This window comes from Hyalella azteca, unplaced genomic scaffold (assembly GCF_000764305.2).
Source record: "Hyalella azteca isolate HAZT.00-mixed unplaced genomic scaffold, Hazt_2.0.2 contig12910, whole genome shotgun sequence".
Taxonomy (NCBI): domain Eukaryota; kingdom Metazoa; phylum Arthropoda; class Malacostraca; order Amphipoda; family Hyalellidae; genus Hyalella; species Hyalella azteca.
In genome coordinates, this window is record NW_025942851.1 from 125,547 (window position 1) to 142,051 (window position 16,505).

At 36.7% G+C, this 16,505-nt stretch overlaps 2 protein-coding genes across 2 annotated transcripts; both read left to right on the top strand.

Annotated features, from left to right (window-relative positions):
- The first annotated feature begins 256 nt into the window (after window positions 1-256).
- Window positions 257-4,684, top strand: LOC108682912 (NEDD8-conjugating enzyme Ubc12-like). The gene is made up of 5 exons (XM_018172168.2): window positions 257-445; window positions 1,802-1,896; window positions 2,525-2,560; window positions 2,955-3,071; window positions 3,590-4,684. Exons 1-5 carry the CDS (start codon window positions 343-345, stop codon window positions 3,728-3,730), a joined length of 492 nt encoding a protein of 163 aa, XP_018027657.1. The 5' UTR covers window positions 257-342; the 3' UTR covers window positions 3,731-4,684.
- Window positions 4,685-7,565: 2,881 nt separating this feature from the next.
- LOC108682913 lies at window positions 7,566-15,373 on the top strand (the record flags this gene model as incomplete). Its single annotated transcript, XM_018172169.1, has 7 exons — window positions 7,566-8,201; window positions 8,644-8,788; window positions 9,461-9,571; window positions 10,336-10,383; window positions 11,007-11,089; window positions 14,000-14,119; window positions 15,182-15,373. Coding segments are annotated over exons 1-7 (1,137 nt in total), but the record flags the coding sequence as incomplete, so codon positions are not given.
- Window positions 15,374-16,505: the final 1,132 nt, after the last annotated feature.

Below are 16,505 nucleotides of genomic sequence, written 5' to 3' on the forward strand. Positions count from 1 at the left end.
AACATTTAATCATTAAAGTCAAGCTATTGGGCATAAAGATTTCCTGCCTTGTAAATTCATCCAAGGTATCCTGGGACAGGTTAGTGTCATTTTTTCCTGACCAACTAAAAACCATGCTCTAGAGTATCTATACTAACTGAGATCCCATTTTGATAGAAATTTCTTGCCCAAAATACAAACTGCCAAAAATCTTTAACTTTTTGAGTGAGGTAACCCAAACTTGATCATTACTATGGTACCTCGGTACTTATGATTTTTTTTATCCTAATTAATCCAAACAATGGTTCCTACTCCAGACCATAATTTTTTGATCTTCAAAGTGAAAAATAGCTACTTGTCACAATGATTAAATTGTTTTCAATGAAAAACCAGAAAAAAGATGGAAGTGATGCTCAAAAAAGTGGAGGCAAACGAGCTTCTGCTGCCCAGCTGAGAATAACCAAAGGTGAGTTGATATACAGCAATCCCTTGATTAACGCGGTTAATAAATCCCCGAGTTTTACCGTGTTAAGCAAAACCGCGCTAATCAAACTTAAGAATATATGGGAATAATTATAATGAATCCTCAAAAATAGCAAAGGAAAGGAAAATTATGTAGTTTGATAAAAGTGAGCAGTAGATATGGCAGAACTGGCAGTAGCGACGCGCCTACTCCATCGAACGTCGTTCGAACGATTCACAACATGTGACGCTACCGTCACACTTGCGGCTAGACTCCAAACATGTAATTACTCTCGGTAGAAGCTTTTATTTTTTGTGTGACGAATTCGTCACACCAGGGCTTAAAGGGCTAGAGCACCGGCATGGCGCACTTACCGGCGAACGTTGCCGAACTCGATCATTCGAGTTATGAACGAGACAAGGCGCGGTTAAAACGACTCTGTAGTCAGCACGAGTGCCTACGGTACAGGACCTTATTTAAAGAATTATTGGCTGAAATTCATAAAGTAACGACATTTGGCGAATTTTTCCAAAAGTCGTAACAAAAGTAACAACATAAGATCTAATAAGCAAAAAGTAACACTTTTGTTACGAACGTAACACCTCTGGCTAGAGGCAGGAAAATGATGAGTTGTGAAAAAAAAGTCACGCTAATCAAAACTGGCACCGCGTAGATTAAGGGTAGGTCGCAAATTTTTTTTCCGCGTTAATCAAAACCGCGGTATTTAAAACCGTGCTAATCAAGGGATTGCTGTAATTTGTTGAATGCCAAGCTGTATTTGGAAAAAAATAATTATCTTGATTAATTATTCTTAAATTTGTGCTAGGCTCTGTGGACCAACTACTTTATGACATTAATTAGAAATGCTGTTTCATGTAATAATAATCTGATATCACCCAGATCCATTTCTCAGATTAAGATAACCTTCAAAGGTGCCCAGAGAAATAAATCAACTCAAACATGTAATCCTATTTCATATGAAAGCTAATCCTTAAAGTAGAAGTCATGACATCAGATCCAAATAACTATAATAAATGATTGTTTTTAATTTCAGAATGAACAGATGCACTGATTAGTCAGCTAGTGATGGTTGTATCAATGCTGCATTTGTTTGATAATTAACTATTTCTTAATACAGGTATACCTATATAAAATATCTGCTAAAATGTTATCATGCTCAACAAGTTGCATGTAAAAATAAGTTTTCTATGGAAATGGAATAATTTTCCTATTACTTTATGCTTTGATGCTTACATTCATGTGCATGAATCTTATGGAACGCAAAATAGAAATTGAAGTGCTTTTTTACTGCTAGATTTGTACTGATCTAAAACTTTGTGCTTTATCTATCTTTTTCAGATATCAATGAACTTACTCTCCCAAAAACCTGCGAAACTGAATTCCCTGACCCTGACAATCTTTTGTCCTTCAAAGTTATTATTTGTCCTGATGAGGTAAGAGCTTTATGATTTTTTAAATAAATTCAATACCAAATTTAATTTTAAATTTAAGTAATTTAAATATTATATTTTTTCTATATATGAAGAATTAACAGAATTTTATAACATGTTATTTTCTTCATTGTCATTTTTTGATTTTATGTTATTATTTCTTTATTAAATTTGGAAATTTTCAAGTAATTATTATTGAGAAATGATACCAGCTGGGTATGATATTTGGCTTTGGTAACATAGGATAATAATGTTTCTAATTCATGTTTATCTTGTTCTGGAAGTTTCTAGATATTTTGTAATTTTCATTGTCCTCACTTCATTTTACTTCTAATATTTTTCATTATGACTTCATAAATTATTCCTGTTTGTGTATAAATTAATGATTTTCTTGTAAAATACTCGTGTTGATGATTGATCGCATTATTTGCAAAAAATGATATTATTGCCATCTGACAAGTTGTGAGGTTTATATGGTATTGTGGTATTGATAGGTTTATTATTGTTGTATTGATAGGTTTATGTTGTGAGGGTTATTATAAATTATGCTTGGCAATGTAAAATCAAGTAAAACTTTCATTCATGTCCCTTTGGGTATTTTTTGGGTGTTTACAAATTTTTTATTTTACAGGGTTTCTACAGAAGTGGCCGAATTATGTTGCTTCATGTATTGTATTAATTTTATAAAAACTGCTGAAAAAAGCTTTGGATTCAAAACCCTTGATGTTTGCCTGACATTCCCTGATGCAATTTAATTATGATATTGAAGATAACTGATAAGCAGGTCAATACATTTACATTAACTTTGTTAGTCAGTATCATTGGAAACAAAGAGCATATTTCTATGTAGCTTCAAATTGAGTTTGAATGAAAGGTTGCTTAGGTTGGAAGTTGAGACGAAGCTAAATACCATTGATAAACACTGGAAAATCATTGATTGGAATGAAGTATAAAATAAATCAATAGCAATGCTCAAGAGTTCAAAGATGGATACAATAAAAAATTTATTGATGAATTTATGAATAAATGAATTTATTGATGAATGTTATTTTTCTTTGCAGGTTTATCACCCAAATATAGACATGGAAGGCAACGTTTGCTTGAACATATTGCGGGAAGACTGGAAGCCTGTGCTCACCATCAACTCAATTGTGTATGGCTTGCAGTACTTATTCTTGGTGAGCTTCATTGTGACTCTCATTGTGAAACTGTTAATTTGATATCAGAACCTTGATTAATCTCATAAGATTAATCAAGGTTCTTAAATAGATTTAATATTTAACAAATTTTAGATTTGATATTTAATTTAATTTAACAAAAAATAGATTTAATCTTGATCATAATCAAGATTAAATCTATTTTTTTCAATATCACCTAAGGACTTGAATAAGTTTGTATTGTAATTTAATTGTTTAGAGAATTGAAATAATATATTGAAGAGGACGAATTATTATTCTTCCATCAACAAGTCAAGATTGTCATATTTTTCAGAAAATAAAAAATTGTAGCAATGCACATCCAAAACACAGGTCATGTTTGTGTAACTTGCATCTTGCTTGCTATTGCATGTTTTTTGCATGTTTTTTAGCACGACTTCTGCTGCCAATAGCGTGTTGACAACAAAGTGAGATATTATAAGTATCTTAGATATGATTATCTTACTACAAATTTTCTTATTATATTGACACTTCAACAGGAGCCAAACCCAGAAGACCCGTTGAACAAAGAAGCGGCAGAGGTGCTTCGGATGAACCGGCCGCTCTTTGAACAGAACGTCGTCAAGAGCATGCGGGGTGGCTATGTCTCTAATGTATATTTCGAGAGATGCCTAAAATGAGTTAATTAGTATCCCTTGAATCTTAATGAGAAATGCTGATTAGATCAATGCATTCACTACTTCATAGTTCCAACAATTAGCTCGAGTTTAGGGTATGGATGAATTTATTGTCTTTGACATCATAGCAGATTTAAGTCGGACACAGTTTATTGCCCTAACATATTAAAGTTTTTTGACTCTGTGGCAGCCATGATATTGCAACTTATGTGCTCTAGAATATTAGAAATCTTGCTGATTAATTTTGGAGTTTTAATTGCTATCATCTAAAAAAGTAAAACAGTTCTTCTGTCCCCATATCAAGACTAACATTTTCTAAAGTCTTAATTTTTTCAACATTCAGTCTGAAATTCTCCTAAATTATCATTAATTCATTATTGGCCGACGGTCAGGCACAATTATCTTGATGAAGGCCATCACTTTTAAATTCGTCTGCTCGTCTTACATACATCAATTGTCCATGTAATGCACTTGTTTCAAATGTATGCGTGTGTTTACTTAGAGGCTACAACTCTCAAGTCTGGTCGTCTGTGATCAGCTGCCACTCTTGCGCTACTCTCTGCGCTTTTAATGTCTTCATTCATTGCAATTGTAGGCAGTGTTAGTAACTCATTGATGTCATTTATATGGTTCATCAGAGATTATTCTTCTTAATTATTAAAAAATACGTAATACTTTTCAGTAAAGGAATATTTGTTAGTGCCCTAAATATACCTACTGAATTCTTTTCAGGATGCAGGGATAGGTTGAAAAATTATTGAATGTTTGGTAACCGCTGAAATATTTCAATTAAATTGAACTCTGCTCCAAATTATCAATGATATATCACGGTTGCTTGAGTTTTCTATGTAGCAAATGTATTTCTTCTGTTTGAATGTTTTGCGTTATCATGATCAGAATATTGGCCTTTTGAAAAAAATTATCTTAATGTTTATTTCTTTATTTATTTTTGTCAAATTGAAGAAAAATTCTAGTAAATTTTCATCAAATTTATAATTATCTTTAATAAATTTATTTTAATCGTTTCCTCTTGGATTTCATGAATGCAGAAAAATTTGAAGCTCTTAATTCGAAATTAAATGTAACAAATCAACTTTAATTTCATTGCTATGCTCCATGACTGTAAATGTTTATTTAAATGAATTTATTGATTATTTGTACTATGCTTAGGCAAGAAACGATAATTTTTTGTCATATCACAATCACTCTCCCTCTTTTTAAATGTAAATTGCTTTCTTAACCCTCGCGCAAATATTAGCTGCTTTCCTCCTACGTGACCTACACTTCAGAGAAAGTAACAAGACTTGTCCAAAAAGCGATGCACTTTAGCCCGTATGCGGGCCATTTTCGCTCAGTTTGTCCAAGAAAAGTATCAGTGCTACCCGCCGCAAGTACGTCACCATTTGGACAATACGACTCGTCTATTTTTCTGCGGGTATGCACGTTGCCTCAGAACACTTGGGATAACAACGTACCCTATGGTGTATAAATATTAGTTTGGTATATACCTGCGCCGAGCGCCATCTTACCTGCGTAACTAATTCATGTCCAGTTGTCTCGACTTGTGCATGTACAAGAATTGACGCATACAGCATTGAATAATGGGCTCATTTTGGGAAATAAATCGCAGCGTTTCTAAATTCTTTTTTTTTTGTTTTTAAAATTCTTTTAGCTGGTGTTGTATAGTTAATGTTATGGCATACTCGTAATTTGATTGAATTTTCACTGGTAATTTGATTGCAAGTTCACACTATCCATGAGCTGGCGATTATGTGTAATATCCCTCATGCCGATATTGTCCCTTAATTGTAGTCATTACTCCGTATGATAAATTGCAATAATTTCATTACCGTCTTGGGATACCGGCTAAGATCGCAAATATACCTGAATTACTGATTTTTCATCGCTAGTTGATGACTAAAGATACCAATTCTACAGCAGATTACGACTTCGTTGTTTTGAGAGTATAGCTTTGGGATTGGTTCTTTTTTATCCCTTCAACTGCCTTATTTTTTATTAATTCAGGCGCGTACGTCGCTTTGCGATGAATTTCCTATTATCAGCTTCACTGGAAGGTTATTTCTTCAATATTTTGTAGTCACTCTGACACGGTTTGCTAAGAGCTTCATCACTTAAGTTATTGAAATTCAAGTGTTTTTTGTTTCTAGCTGCTGTCGTGTCTTCGTTTTGCTATTAGAATAATGCCAATCAATGGAAAAGTATGAGAAGAGCTACTTCATAAAGCTATTAGTTGTTGGAACTAATGCGAAGTTTACTCTGTCGGCACCGGTGTTATGACGTCACTTCAAATTAGTCTAAAAACTAACCTTAATTTTAAATATAATCAGGTATATAAATGCTCGACATCAGCGATTAGCTTCTGAAACGCAGTACATTATTTCCTGACCTGTGTCCATGTTTCATGTGTCCAACATGTCTGCTAGAACATAGCTCAGCGTCACGAGTTTTGACATAATCATGCAGGATTTTGGCTCCCATATTTGACAAATTGAATTGTGGCTTTAATGAAGACGTGACCGTAACCTATTGAAATCTCTACCATTTCTTCAGAGCTGTGCGTCGCTCTTACTTATAATGTATGCTTAAAAGAAAAAAAATCGTTCACGTTTGATTGACATTCGAAGGTACCGCAAGGAGCATAAGCGGGTCGAGGAGCGACAGGATTCCTTAAGTCTGAAGAAGATTCAGCATACGAATAGTTCATATATGAATGATTGATTTAGTTAGGCGTTATAATATCTTGATAATTTTTAATGTTCAGTTCATGTGCTTCCATGAGTTATCATTCATTTCATCTTATAATTATTGAATGTTGAATATAAATCTTCAGTTAGCCTATAACAGAATTTACATGAGTTTTGATTAGCATAAGAACGAACCTTGATTATTTTTGAGTGCTGAACATGATACAGTATCCTGCCTCGCCCGCTGTTGCTAAGGGCCTCACGACCCCTCGGTCTCCTCAGTCTCACTTTAGTTACATGATAGTCACTCTTAACATAACATAACATAACATCGTGATGTCGGCGCCGAAGAGTAGGCCTGATGTAGCCTGTCGCCGCACTTGTACTTTTCGCGACATGTTCACAGTTGATCCCCCTCAGGCGGGACTTCTGACGCGTGTCTGTGCTCGTCAGAAGTTCTTTGGGATTTTGCGCTCCTAGGAGGATTGTTCCTGAGCGCCCCACTGCTGAGCTCGCGGTGTCTGACTGTAGGTCTCAGTTGTGGGGTCAAGTTATTTTGTAGCTAGAATTCTTTACATTTCTCTTCTCTGTCTCTCTCGTGCGGGCGGCTGGCGTCCCGTGTAAGCGACTCTTGTTAGAGTGTCTTAGTTTCAGTTACTTTTCACCTGTCCCTCCTGGTCATTTCGTCTCTTTAAGATGCTAACGCTGTTTCTTTCGAGCCAGCTTCAGCGGGCTGGACAATTGAGACCTTCCGCCGCTTGTGGGTGATGAATAATTTGAGATTTTGAATAATTGAGACCTTCCACCTCGCTGGCGATGTTATCTTTTGACCTTCGGTGCGAAATAGCTTGATAGCTGAAGCGCTAGTAAACAATTCTACTACTTACTTACTTACTCACAGGTGATCCAAAAACAGGACCTTCGACCTTTTCCAAACTGACGATTTTGCTTGAAATAGTGGTTAAATTTAAATTATTGAGTTATAGCAAGGCAAGTTAAATTGGACGTGATAGATAAATGTGCGCTACTTCTATTCGATATTACAATTTTTAATTCAGACTTGGAACATATGATTTGATGTATATTGGTGTTTTATATTCATGCATATTTCATCTGATACGATAATTTTTTTCAGCTAGTCCACTTATTGCTAGTCTTTCTCAGGTGCCTAGTGTAGTGAGTAACTATTGCGGGAGTTGGACCTGTAAACTATTAAGGCCTGAGCCGCCTCTAACATGCAGCATTGTAACCCTTGTGTAAATGTACAGCCATTGTAGTTTTTTACCGTGATTGTTTTCAAGTCACGCTGTGCTCCATCTCAAGCGTTCACCATGAGTTGCAGCAGATCTTTATTGTGCTGCAACAACACACTGGCAACCGCACGCTTCTTGCCACCTGCTGCTGCACGTTCCCGGAATTCCGTGTCGTCGGAATATTTAAATTCAAACGTAACCTCTGCCTGTAACGGTGTCACTGGCGGACATCTTACTTCTCTCACCTGCGCATTCGGGAACCATATCACCGCTTTGAATTCTTGTCAATTTAGGAACTATAGTCAACAAAACAAGAAAAGCTTCAATTTTCTGCATGTTTGCGGCACGGCCAATAAAAGTAACGGCTGTCCCGGCGATGGTAATGGTCTTGGTACGGTCGCGGCAGCCGTGGCGGCGATGGCTGTCGCTGGTTACTGCTGCTCTCAGCTCAGCCGCGGGGACAATAGCGGCGACTGCATCCTGCCTACAGTTCATGCAAAAGGCATTAAACGGCACGTGAGTCTCTCATTATATACCTATAATATTATGGTGTCCGCTTTTTATTGAGCCATGTCGACCTGTCACTTATTTTTACCACCCGGCAGGTGCTGCAAGAGCCGTTAGTCTCATTACACTTGAACATGATGTTCTTAAAGCGACTTGAAAGTTATGAGCAGGTGCCAGAAGAGCCGTTAGTCTCATTACACCTCAACATGATGTTCATAGCAACATGAATGTCACGTACAGGTGCCAGAACTGTAGCTAGTGTCATACGCTATATCAACATGATGTTCTCATATCAACATGAATATCACGTACAGGTGCCAGAAAAGCCGTTAATATTACACCTCAACATGATGTTTATATCAACATGAATGCCAACAGCAGGTGCCAGAAGAGCCGTTAATATCATTACACCTCAACATGATGTTCATATCAACATGAATGTCACGTACAGGTGCCAGAAGAGCTACAGCTGAGCGGGCTGAAGCTGAACCACCGAGAGCGTCGCTTCATTAAGTTCGCGAGCGTGGAGTACCGCGGGCAGCTCTACATGACGCCTCAGGACTTCATTGAGAGCGTCACTGACTCAGAGCCTCGACGTGGGTACCTTAACTATTATCAGTATTATGTACTATTATATTATTATATAATAGTAATATAGGTATAATAATATAATTAGTATTATATTAATACTATTATATTCACTTCACCTTCACCATTAATGCCTTCATTGCCTTGCAAATTCTTATCTAAAATTATTCAGCTTTCAATGTATGTCTTTCAAGTATAAGGCATGGAAAAGGGAAAGTGAATTGTTGTTGATGCTAAGTCTGATATTCTTCCAAATTTTATTATCGATATTTCTTTTGCTTCCAACGTATTCGCTTTGAGCTCGAGATTCAACAAATTAAAATTTTAATTCATCATTAGTGCGAGCAGTTAAACTTATTGATGACCAATCAGATAATGTCAAGTTAATTTTCGACTTCAGTGGCATTGTTTTTATATTTGTATACATATGATATGTGAACAATATAACAATAAAATGACGTCCAACGTTACTACATCCGACGACGACTCGGAGACGGAGGAAGACGAAGGCGACGCATCAGCGTGACAGTGGACTACGACGTCTTAAATTCGTCACAAGATCACAAGATCACAAATTAAATAATAACTACTTTCTGGTTTAAAGATTTCTACAGACTTTGAGCTTTTCCGTACCTGTAAACGGTGAGTGGAAGTCTCTGAAACAAATGTCACTGTTGCAGAGAGGTTGCGGCGACGACAGCTCACACAGGAAGACCTCGAGAAGTTCTACCAGCGCACGCCGCCGCTGCGCAAGGGAACTTCTAAAATGTTCCGAGAGATTTATGATAAGGGTGAGATGCACAGCTGATCGCTGCGAACTGTAGCGTGGCAAAATATTAAAAATATAACTCAGTACTCACTGCAGTGAGTGACAGATAGCGCATTTTCTCGTCGACGAAAACGTGAAGTCACGGACGGACAGACAGACGGACGGACGGACAGACAGACAGACAGACGGACACAATAGTGCATTTTATCTATAAATGAGAAAATTCGATAAAAACGGGAAAACGTAGCCATTGAAAAACGTTTCACTGTAAAATCTTGACAAGCCGAAACGTTTTCATGGCAAAACGTTCCACTGCAAAATGTTAACAAGTCAACGCGTTTTTATGGCTAAACGTTGCCACGGCAAAAAGTTTTCGTGGCAAAACGTTACCACTGCGAAAAAACGTTACTACGTCGGAACGTTTTTATGGCAAAACGTTTCCGTGGTCTGGGAGAAAAAAGCATTGCCTTCTTAAATCTTTCATGCTATTGTTGAAATTGCTTGTACAAAATTCATGAGGTGAATGATCCTAGCTTTGAAATTTGGTGCATATCAAAATTCTACTAAGTATGTAATTTTTTTATCTGAATGAAATTGATATGCTGATTCAATACTGTATATGAGTTTGAATGTGATTGAATTTTCCATTTATAAATTATGAAAAACCCTTCTTGAGAGAATGCTCCATGATGTTCAGGCTATATAGTTAAATATATTGCTATATTTCTCATATATTTTCTAAGCATGGAGATGTGTTGAACAAATGTTAATATGTCCGTGGCACAGGGATCATGTCGTACACAGAGTACCTCTTCCTCCTGTCCATACTTACAAGTGAGTCACATTAGTATCAACTAATTTCTCGTTAATGCCTTGTGTTCTAATAAATAATTAATAATTATCCATTAATAATTAATTAATAATTAATTAATAATTATCCATTAAATATCCATAATCTAATGAGAGATTCAATACCCTCGATTCAATGAGAGATTTAACACACCCAATTTAATGACATTACCTCGTTTCCATTTTTACGAAGAATTTTGATTTCTGAGTGCCAATTATACTGTAAAAATTTAGTATTCACTTCTCAATTTAATTAAGTCCAGTCGAATTATATGTTTTACTAACAGCTATAGTTTCTTCATATTTTTGAGTGAGGTTCGTGTTTTGAAGTTCAATGTGTTAGCAATAAACATTCTCTGCTCTATTCTGGTGCAGGGTCCAAACCCATGAACATTTTTTACACTCTGTAGTTTATTATTTGTATTTAACTGAAGATAACAAAGTGCTTCTAAGGCATTTAGTTTTCTTTCATGCATTTAATTGAGATTATCCAGTTAAGTATTTAATTGGGATTTTTCATTCAAGTATTTCATATAAGTATTTTATTGAATTGATTCTATTGGAGCATATTATTTATTATTATTTCAGTTAGTCATTTAACATTGCAGAACCGCAGACGGGGTTCCACATCGCCTTCAACATGTTCGACACGGACGGCAACGAGCGCGTCGACAAGCAGGAGTTCCTCGTGGTAAGGCGGGAACCGCAAGCCCTCCAAGTCAATATTGCACTCCAAATTTCTCATTTCAATTTACCTAGGAAATTTCCTGGGCCTATACTTTCAAAAAAAAGTTGAGAGATCGTAAGTTCATTAGCCAATCATTGACGGCCTTTCAAGCAAAATCCACCAATCATAGACAAGAAAATAGAGAGTAAGTTCTTTCGTTCACTTAGCGAGTTTTGAAAGTATGGCCCCTGCATGGGCAATTTTGTAGAGGTTTCATGAAACATGGCCGTTTGCTCTAGGAGAGAATGCATTGCTACTTCGTTGCAGATTACAATTGTTGAATAAAGTCGTTTTAGATTGTTTCGGTTGTTGTCTGTATATAGTATCTTATATATATCATTGAGATTTCAAATTCAGCTTCTGTTATAGTTCAACGTGATTAAAATTTTTCATTACATAAGTGTATTCGACAGCAAAGAATCCACCAAACACGACGAGTAAGATAAATAGTCAAATAGAATTACAATGAAGATAGGTGGATTTTTTATACTTATCTGTATTATTTATTTCTTGAATGTCGTCCAACTGTTAACTTCGTTGACAGCTGGAGAGACAATTCATATTATAGGCGTAATTGAGGTGACCCAGTTTTGTTTCTTAATGTTGGATTCTTGCTGCTACGTAGAATTGATGGTTGTCGTTCGATGACTGATGAGTTTTCTAAAGTATGAACATGATGCAGCGGACTGAATGATGTGTAATTAGTATATCAGCTTGTATCAGCTAAAGAAAATAAATATGTGCTGCTTAGCAATTATTTCGTGAGGCTCTCAATCGAAATCTTAGGAATAAATGATGAGAACTTTGTGTGCTATGTTCGGAATTTTTCATTCCGTAGCGTATCCTATAATCTACTGATTAGCTCAGTATCCCAATCTTTAGTTTACATCTTGTCCCTTCGCTCTATGAAATACATATATTTACCTTCTGGCTTAATATGTTACGGACCTGCTTTGGTTATGGGGTATTTGATCTTATAAATATTTGGATCAACTCGGACTAAATGGATCAACTTGGATCAATTCGGACTAAATCTTGCACAAATGAAAGGAATCCACTCGTTATTTCAAATTTAGTTGCCAGTATTGTGTATGTTAGTTACAAGTATTGTGTATGGAGTCAAGATAATGCATACATTTCTTACACTTTTTGGTTCCTGTTGTACTCGAGCTTGTCTGCACGTTTGGATGTAGGTCACTTGTATTCACGAGCTGCACGGAGCAATGTCCCGCTTAGTTCCTATTTTACAAATCATTTTATCAAGTCAAAATAATAGGATTTTTGTTGCTTTTCATGTCCGCAACCGAGGTATTCTAAAGCAATAAATGATAATAATTTAGCTCTGAATTCTATCCCTACACGTCACTTTGGAAAAGAAGCTGGACTTTGTTCTGTGATGGTATATTTTGCACCCAGTTTACGTTGTGCATGGCTTCCGTGGTTGATACCAGGTTCTTGGTAGGCTTACTCCAGCACCTTCCTGTACAAATAAGCCCTCTCCACATGCTTTTATGTCTGCACTCTGCTAATGTTCCAGCTATAAATTTACTTGATATTTGATGCCGCACTATGTTTCAAAAATGTATTTTAATCTCACGCATGTACAATTATGTTTCACTTTGCTAATGTTCCAGCTCTAAATTTACTTTTTATTTGATGCCGCACTTCGTTTTAAAAATGTATTTTAATCTCACGCATGTACGATTTTTCGTTACTTTCAGTCTCTTGGTTCTCATTCTCCTTCGTTTATACACGACAAATAAAATGATAATCTTTTCAGTGGTATGTTTCCTGGAAGAGGCGACGCTGTATACATCCCCTCAGGTGGTAAATTAAATAAGTAAATAAATGATTAGTAATCAACCTCTCAGGACCTCCTCGCCTAATGTCTGTTATTTTAACCATGTAAGGCATCAGCAGTTGTGTTTTATTTTAGTGCTGAAAATGTGATTCGATGAACTCAACAGACTAGCTGCCATCTGACTGGGCTCAGATTTTCACCGTCTGCCGTACCTTCTTGAGCCAGAAAAACTTTTAACTTATTGAATCGTTCATTGCAGGTCAAGTAAACTATTCTGCCCAAGCCCTGTGAACTACAGGAAGTACACTTTTTACTACTATTTCTTAATGTATGAGTTACATTGTTTTTCAGGTCCTACAATGCAGTCTGAAATTACATGACAATATTTCCACGAGGCTTTGGACTGTGCTAACTTATTAACATTTTATCAGTGTTAATTTGTTTAATTATTTGTTAGCCTAATTTTTTATTCATGCGTCACTTGCTTTCTCAGAAGTTATCCACGATCAATCATAAATCTCGGCTATATTAACCATTATAATATTTATTGCCCTTTTAGCACATTTTCTCATTTATGGAAAAAATGCACTATTGTGCTCGCCATGTCCGTCTGTCTGTCTGTCCGTCCGTGACTTCACGTTTTCGTCGACGAGAAAATGCGCTCTCTGTCACTCACTGCAGTGAGTACTGAGTTATATTTTTTATATAAATTGAATTGTTATTTCAATAAATTCGTAATTAGTATTAAAGGTAATTAATATCGTTGTTGGGCGCGAGTTGGCCCTTTTTATATCAATATAATATATTTTTCAATAGATTTGTAATTAATTTAGAGTAATTAATGTTGTTGTTGTTGGAGAGACAATAAGTGTTTCAATAGATTTGTTATTAATTTAGAGTAATAGATATGGCTGTTGTGGGTGAGACAATAAGTGTTTCAATAGATTTGTAATTAATTTAGAGTAATAGATATCGCTGTTGTGGGGGAGACAATAAGTGTTTCAATAGATTTGTAATTAATTAAGAGTAATTAATGATGGCTGTTGTGGGGGAGACAATAAGTGTGTGTGTAGCTGATGGAGCTGCTGAACGGCGCGGTGCACAAGTCGCTGGTGACGTGGCTACACGAGTACGAGAACAGCGGCGCCCCCCACCAGGAGGTCCTGCGAGCACGTCACGTCACCCAGCCTGTTGTGAGTACTGAGTCTGTCTCTTATACACATCTAGATGTGTATAAGAGACAGTCCCAGAACTGTATTTTAGGTATTTTAATTACTTCATTCGTGCTTACGCACAAAACACAGCTTGAATCTCGCATTAGAATGTCTAACTGACCGATTTATCTACAAAAGTTTCACCACCAGCTTTGTTCCAACTTCCAAGTGATGCCATCTCATCTATATATAAATAACTTGATTAACATTATAAATTCAAATTTTGTTTAACAGCTCCGAAAAAATCATATCATTCATACAACCTCGTTTGAGCAGGATTAATGATGGGGCAAATATCAAATATACACTAAATTATATTATTAAAATCAAAGACACCCTTACTCCGCGATGATGGCATCGTCAGTGAAAAGTACAGATAAAGATCACTTTCGCTGGTATGCAACAGACCTTTACTTCCCATGCTTGATGACATGTGACAATCTCCTTCGCGATAACATTTGTTGTGTTGGTAATGATTTATCTAAAATTATTGTGATCTGAAGGACTTTTCCCTGTAAGCGATGTCCATGCGTCACATTACTGCGGATGCCAAACACTTTCATGACTAATATGAGCGACTATACTATACTGATCCAGCCCAGTGGAGCTAGTAGCTGACATATGTTAAACATCATTGCTTTAATGGAGATTTCCGTCATAATAAGTTGAAGATTTTTATAACGGATTGAGGTTAAATTTCAGTACTGACATGGATATGAATTATTAACCTGGAATACTATAACGAAGCGCATCCATTCAGCGGAGAAGACGATGCGAGGATATGGTGTCTGCAGGAGCTTCCGAATCTCGTGGTTCCGAATTATAAAATAATTCAGTAATGATGCAAAGATAAACTTAATGTGAAATTTGTGTACATTGGAAGAAGATTTTGAAATTTTGCCATACATTTATTATCAGGCATACGTGGCTTAATAACCTGCTATGACAAGCCAAGTAATGTAACGCATAAGATAAAGGAGCATTGCCAAAGATATTTTTGTTCAAGTTTTATGTATAACCTAAACTTTGATCATCACCCAGGCCTGTCTGTACGAAGAGGCGATGAAAGTGACATGCCAGATCGAGGGCGAGAAGTACGCGGGCAGCATCGTGAAGCTGCAAGCCGCCATCAAGTACGGCGAGGAGGACCTGCCAGGGGCCAAGAGCCTCGTCGACCAGAGTCCTGACGACGACCCAGATGCTGAGGTCAACAGAGCCTGTCTGTTGTACAAGGTCAGCAAACTCGTGACATTCCTATTACTCTTCGGTGAGCGAGTATTTTGTTTGGATTGGAGTCACAAAATCGTCAACCTCAGAGTGCGTGCAAAGNCCGCAAGGAGCATAAGCGGGTCGAGGAGCGACAGGATGCCGTCTGAAGAAGATTCAGCATACGAATAATTCATATATGAATTATTGATTTAGTTAGGCGTTATAATATCTTGATAATTTTTAATGTTCAGTTCATGTGCTTCTATGAGTTCTCATTCATTTCATCTTATAACTAATGAATGTTAAATATAAATCTTCAGTTAGCCTATAACAGAATTTACATGTTTTAATTAGCATAGGAACGAACCTTTATTATTTTTGAGTGCTGAACATGAGACAGTATCCTTCCTCGCCCGCTGTTGCTAAGGGCTTCACGACCCCTCGGTCTCCTCAGTACTACTATAGTTACATGGTAGTCGGTATAGTGTGGTAGTGGTATAGGTAGGTATAGTGTGGTAGATAGTGGTACATAACATAGTGATGTCGGCGCTGAAGAATAGGCCTGATGTGGCCTGTCGCCGATGCTTGTTCTTTCCGTGACTTGTTCACAGGTGATACAAAAACCGGTCCTTGGATCTTTTCCAAACTGAAGATTCTGAATGAAATTGTGGTTGAATTATTAAGTTATAGCAAGGCAAGTTAACCCTCTACCGCCTGACATGAGTAACCGGAGCAATGTTGTCACAAGCCTACTTCCTAAAAAGATACGTTCTAGTCAGCGCAAAATTACAACTTACGCCACGTGCGACAACTTAAAAATGTTCTCTGTTGCGTACAAACTTCCTCGGGTTGCTACACTCAATAGTTTACGTATAATTTAAGTTGAAAGTTATGTTCCCGGAGAGTGACATACGGCGGTAGAGGGTTAATTTAGACGTGGTAGATGAACGTGCACAATTTCCAATCGAAAAAATAATTTTTAATTCAGACTCGGAACGTATGATTTCATATATATTGGTGTTTATATTCATGCATATTTCATCTGATACGATAATTTTTTCCAGCTAGTCCACTTATTGCTAGTCTTTCTCAGGTGCCTAGTGTAGTGAGTAACTATTGCGGGAGTTGGACCTGTAAACTATTAAGGCCTGAGCCG

Excerpts from the sequence above, each read along its gene's own strand:
- LOC108682912 (XM_018172168.2), top strand. The coding sequence starts at position 343 with ATGATTAAATTGTTTTCAATGAAAAACCAGAAAAAAGATGGAAGTGAT. Across the intron at positions 1,897-2,524 it reads TTATTATTTGTCCTGATGAG|GGTTTCTACAGAAGTGGCCG; the intron begins GTAAGAGCTTTA and ends TTTATTTTACAG. Across the intron at positions 2,561-2,954 it reads GCCGAATTATGTTGCTTCAT|GTTTATCACCCAAATATAGA; the intron begins GTATTGTATTAA and ends TTTTCTTTGCAG.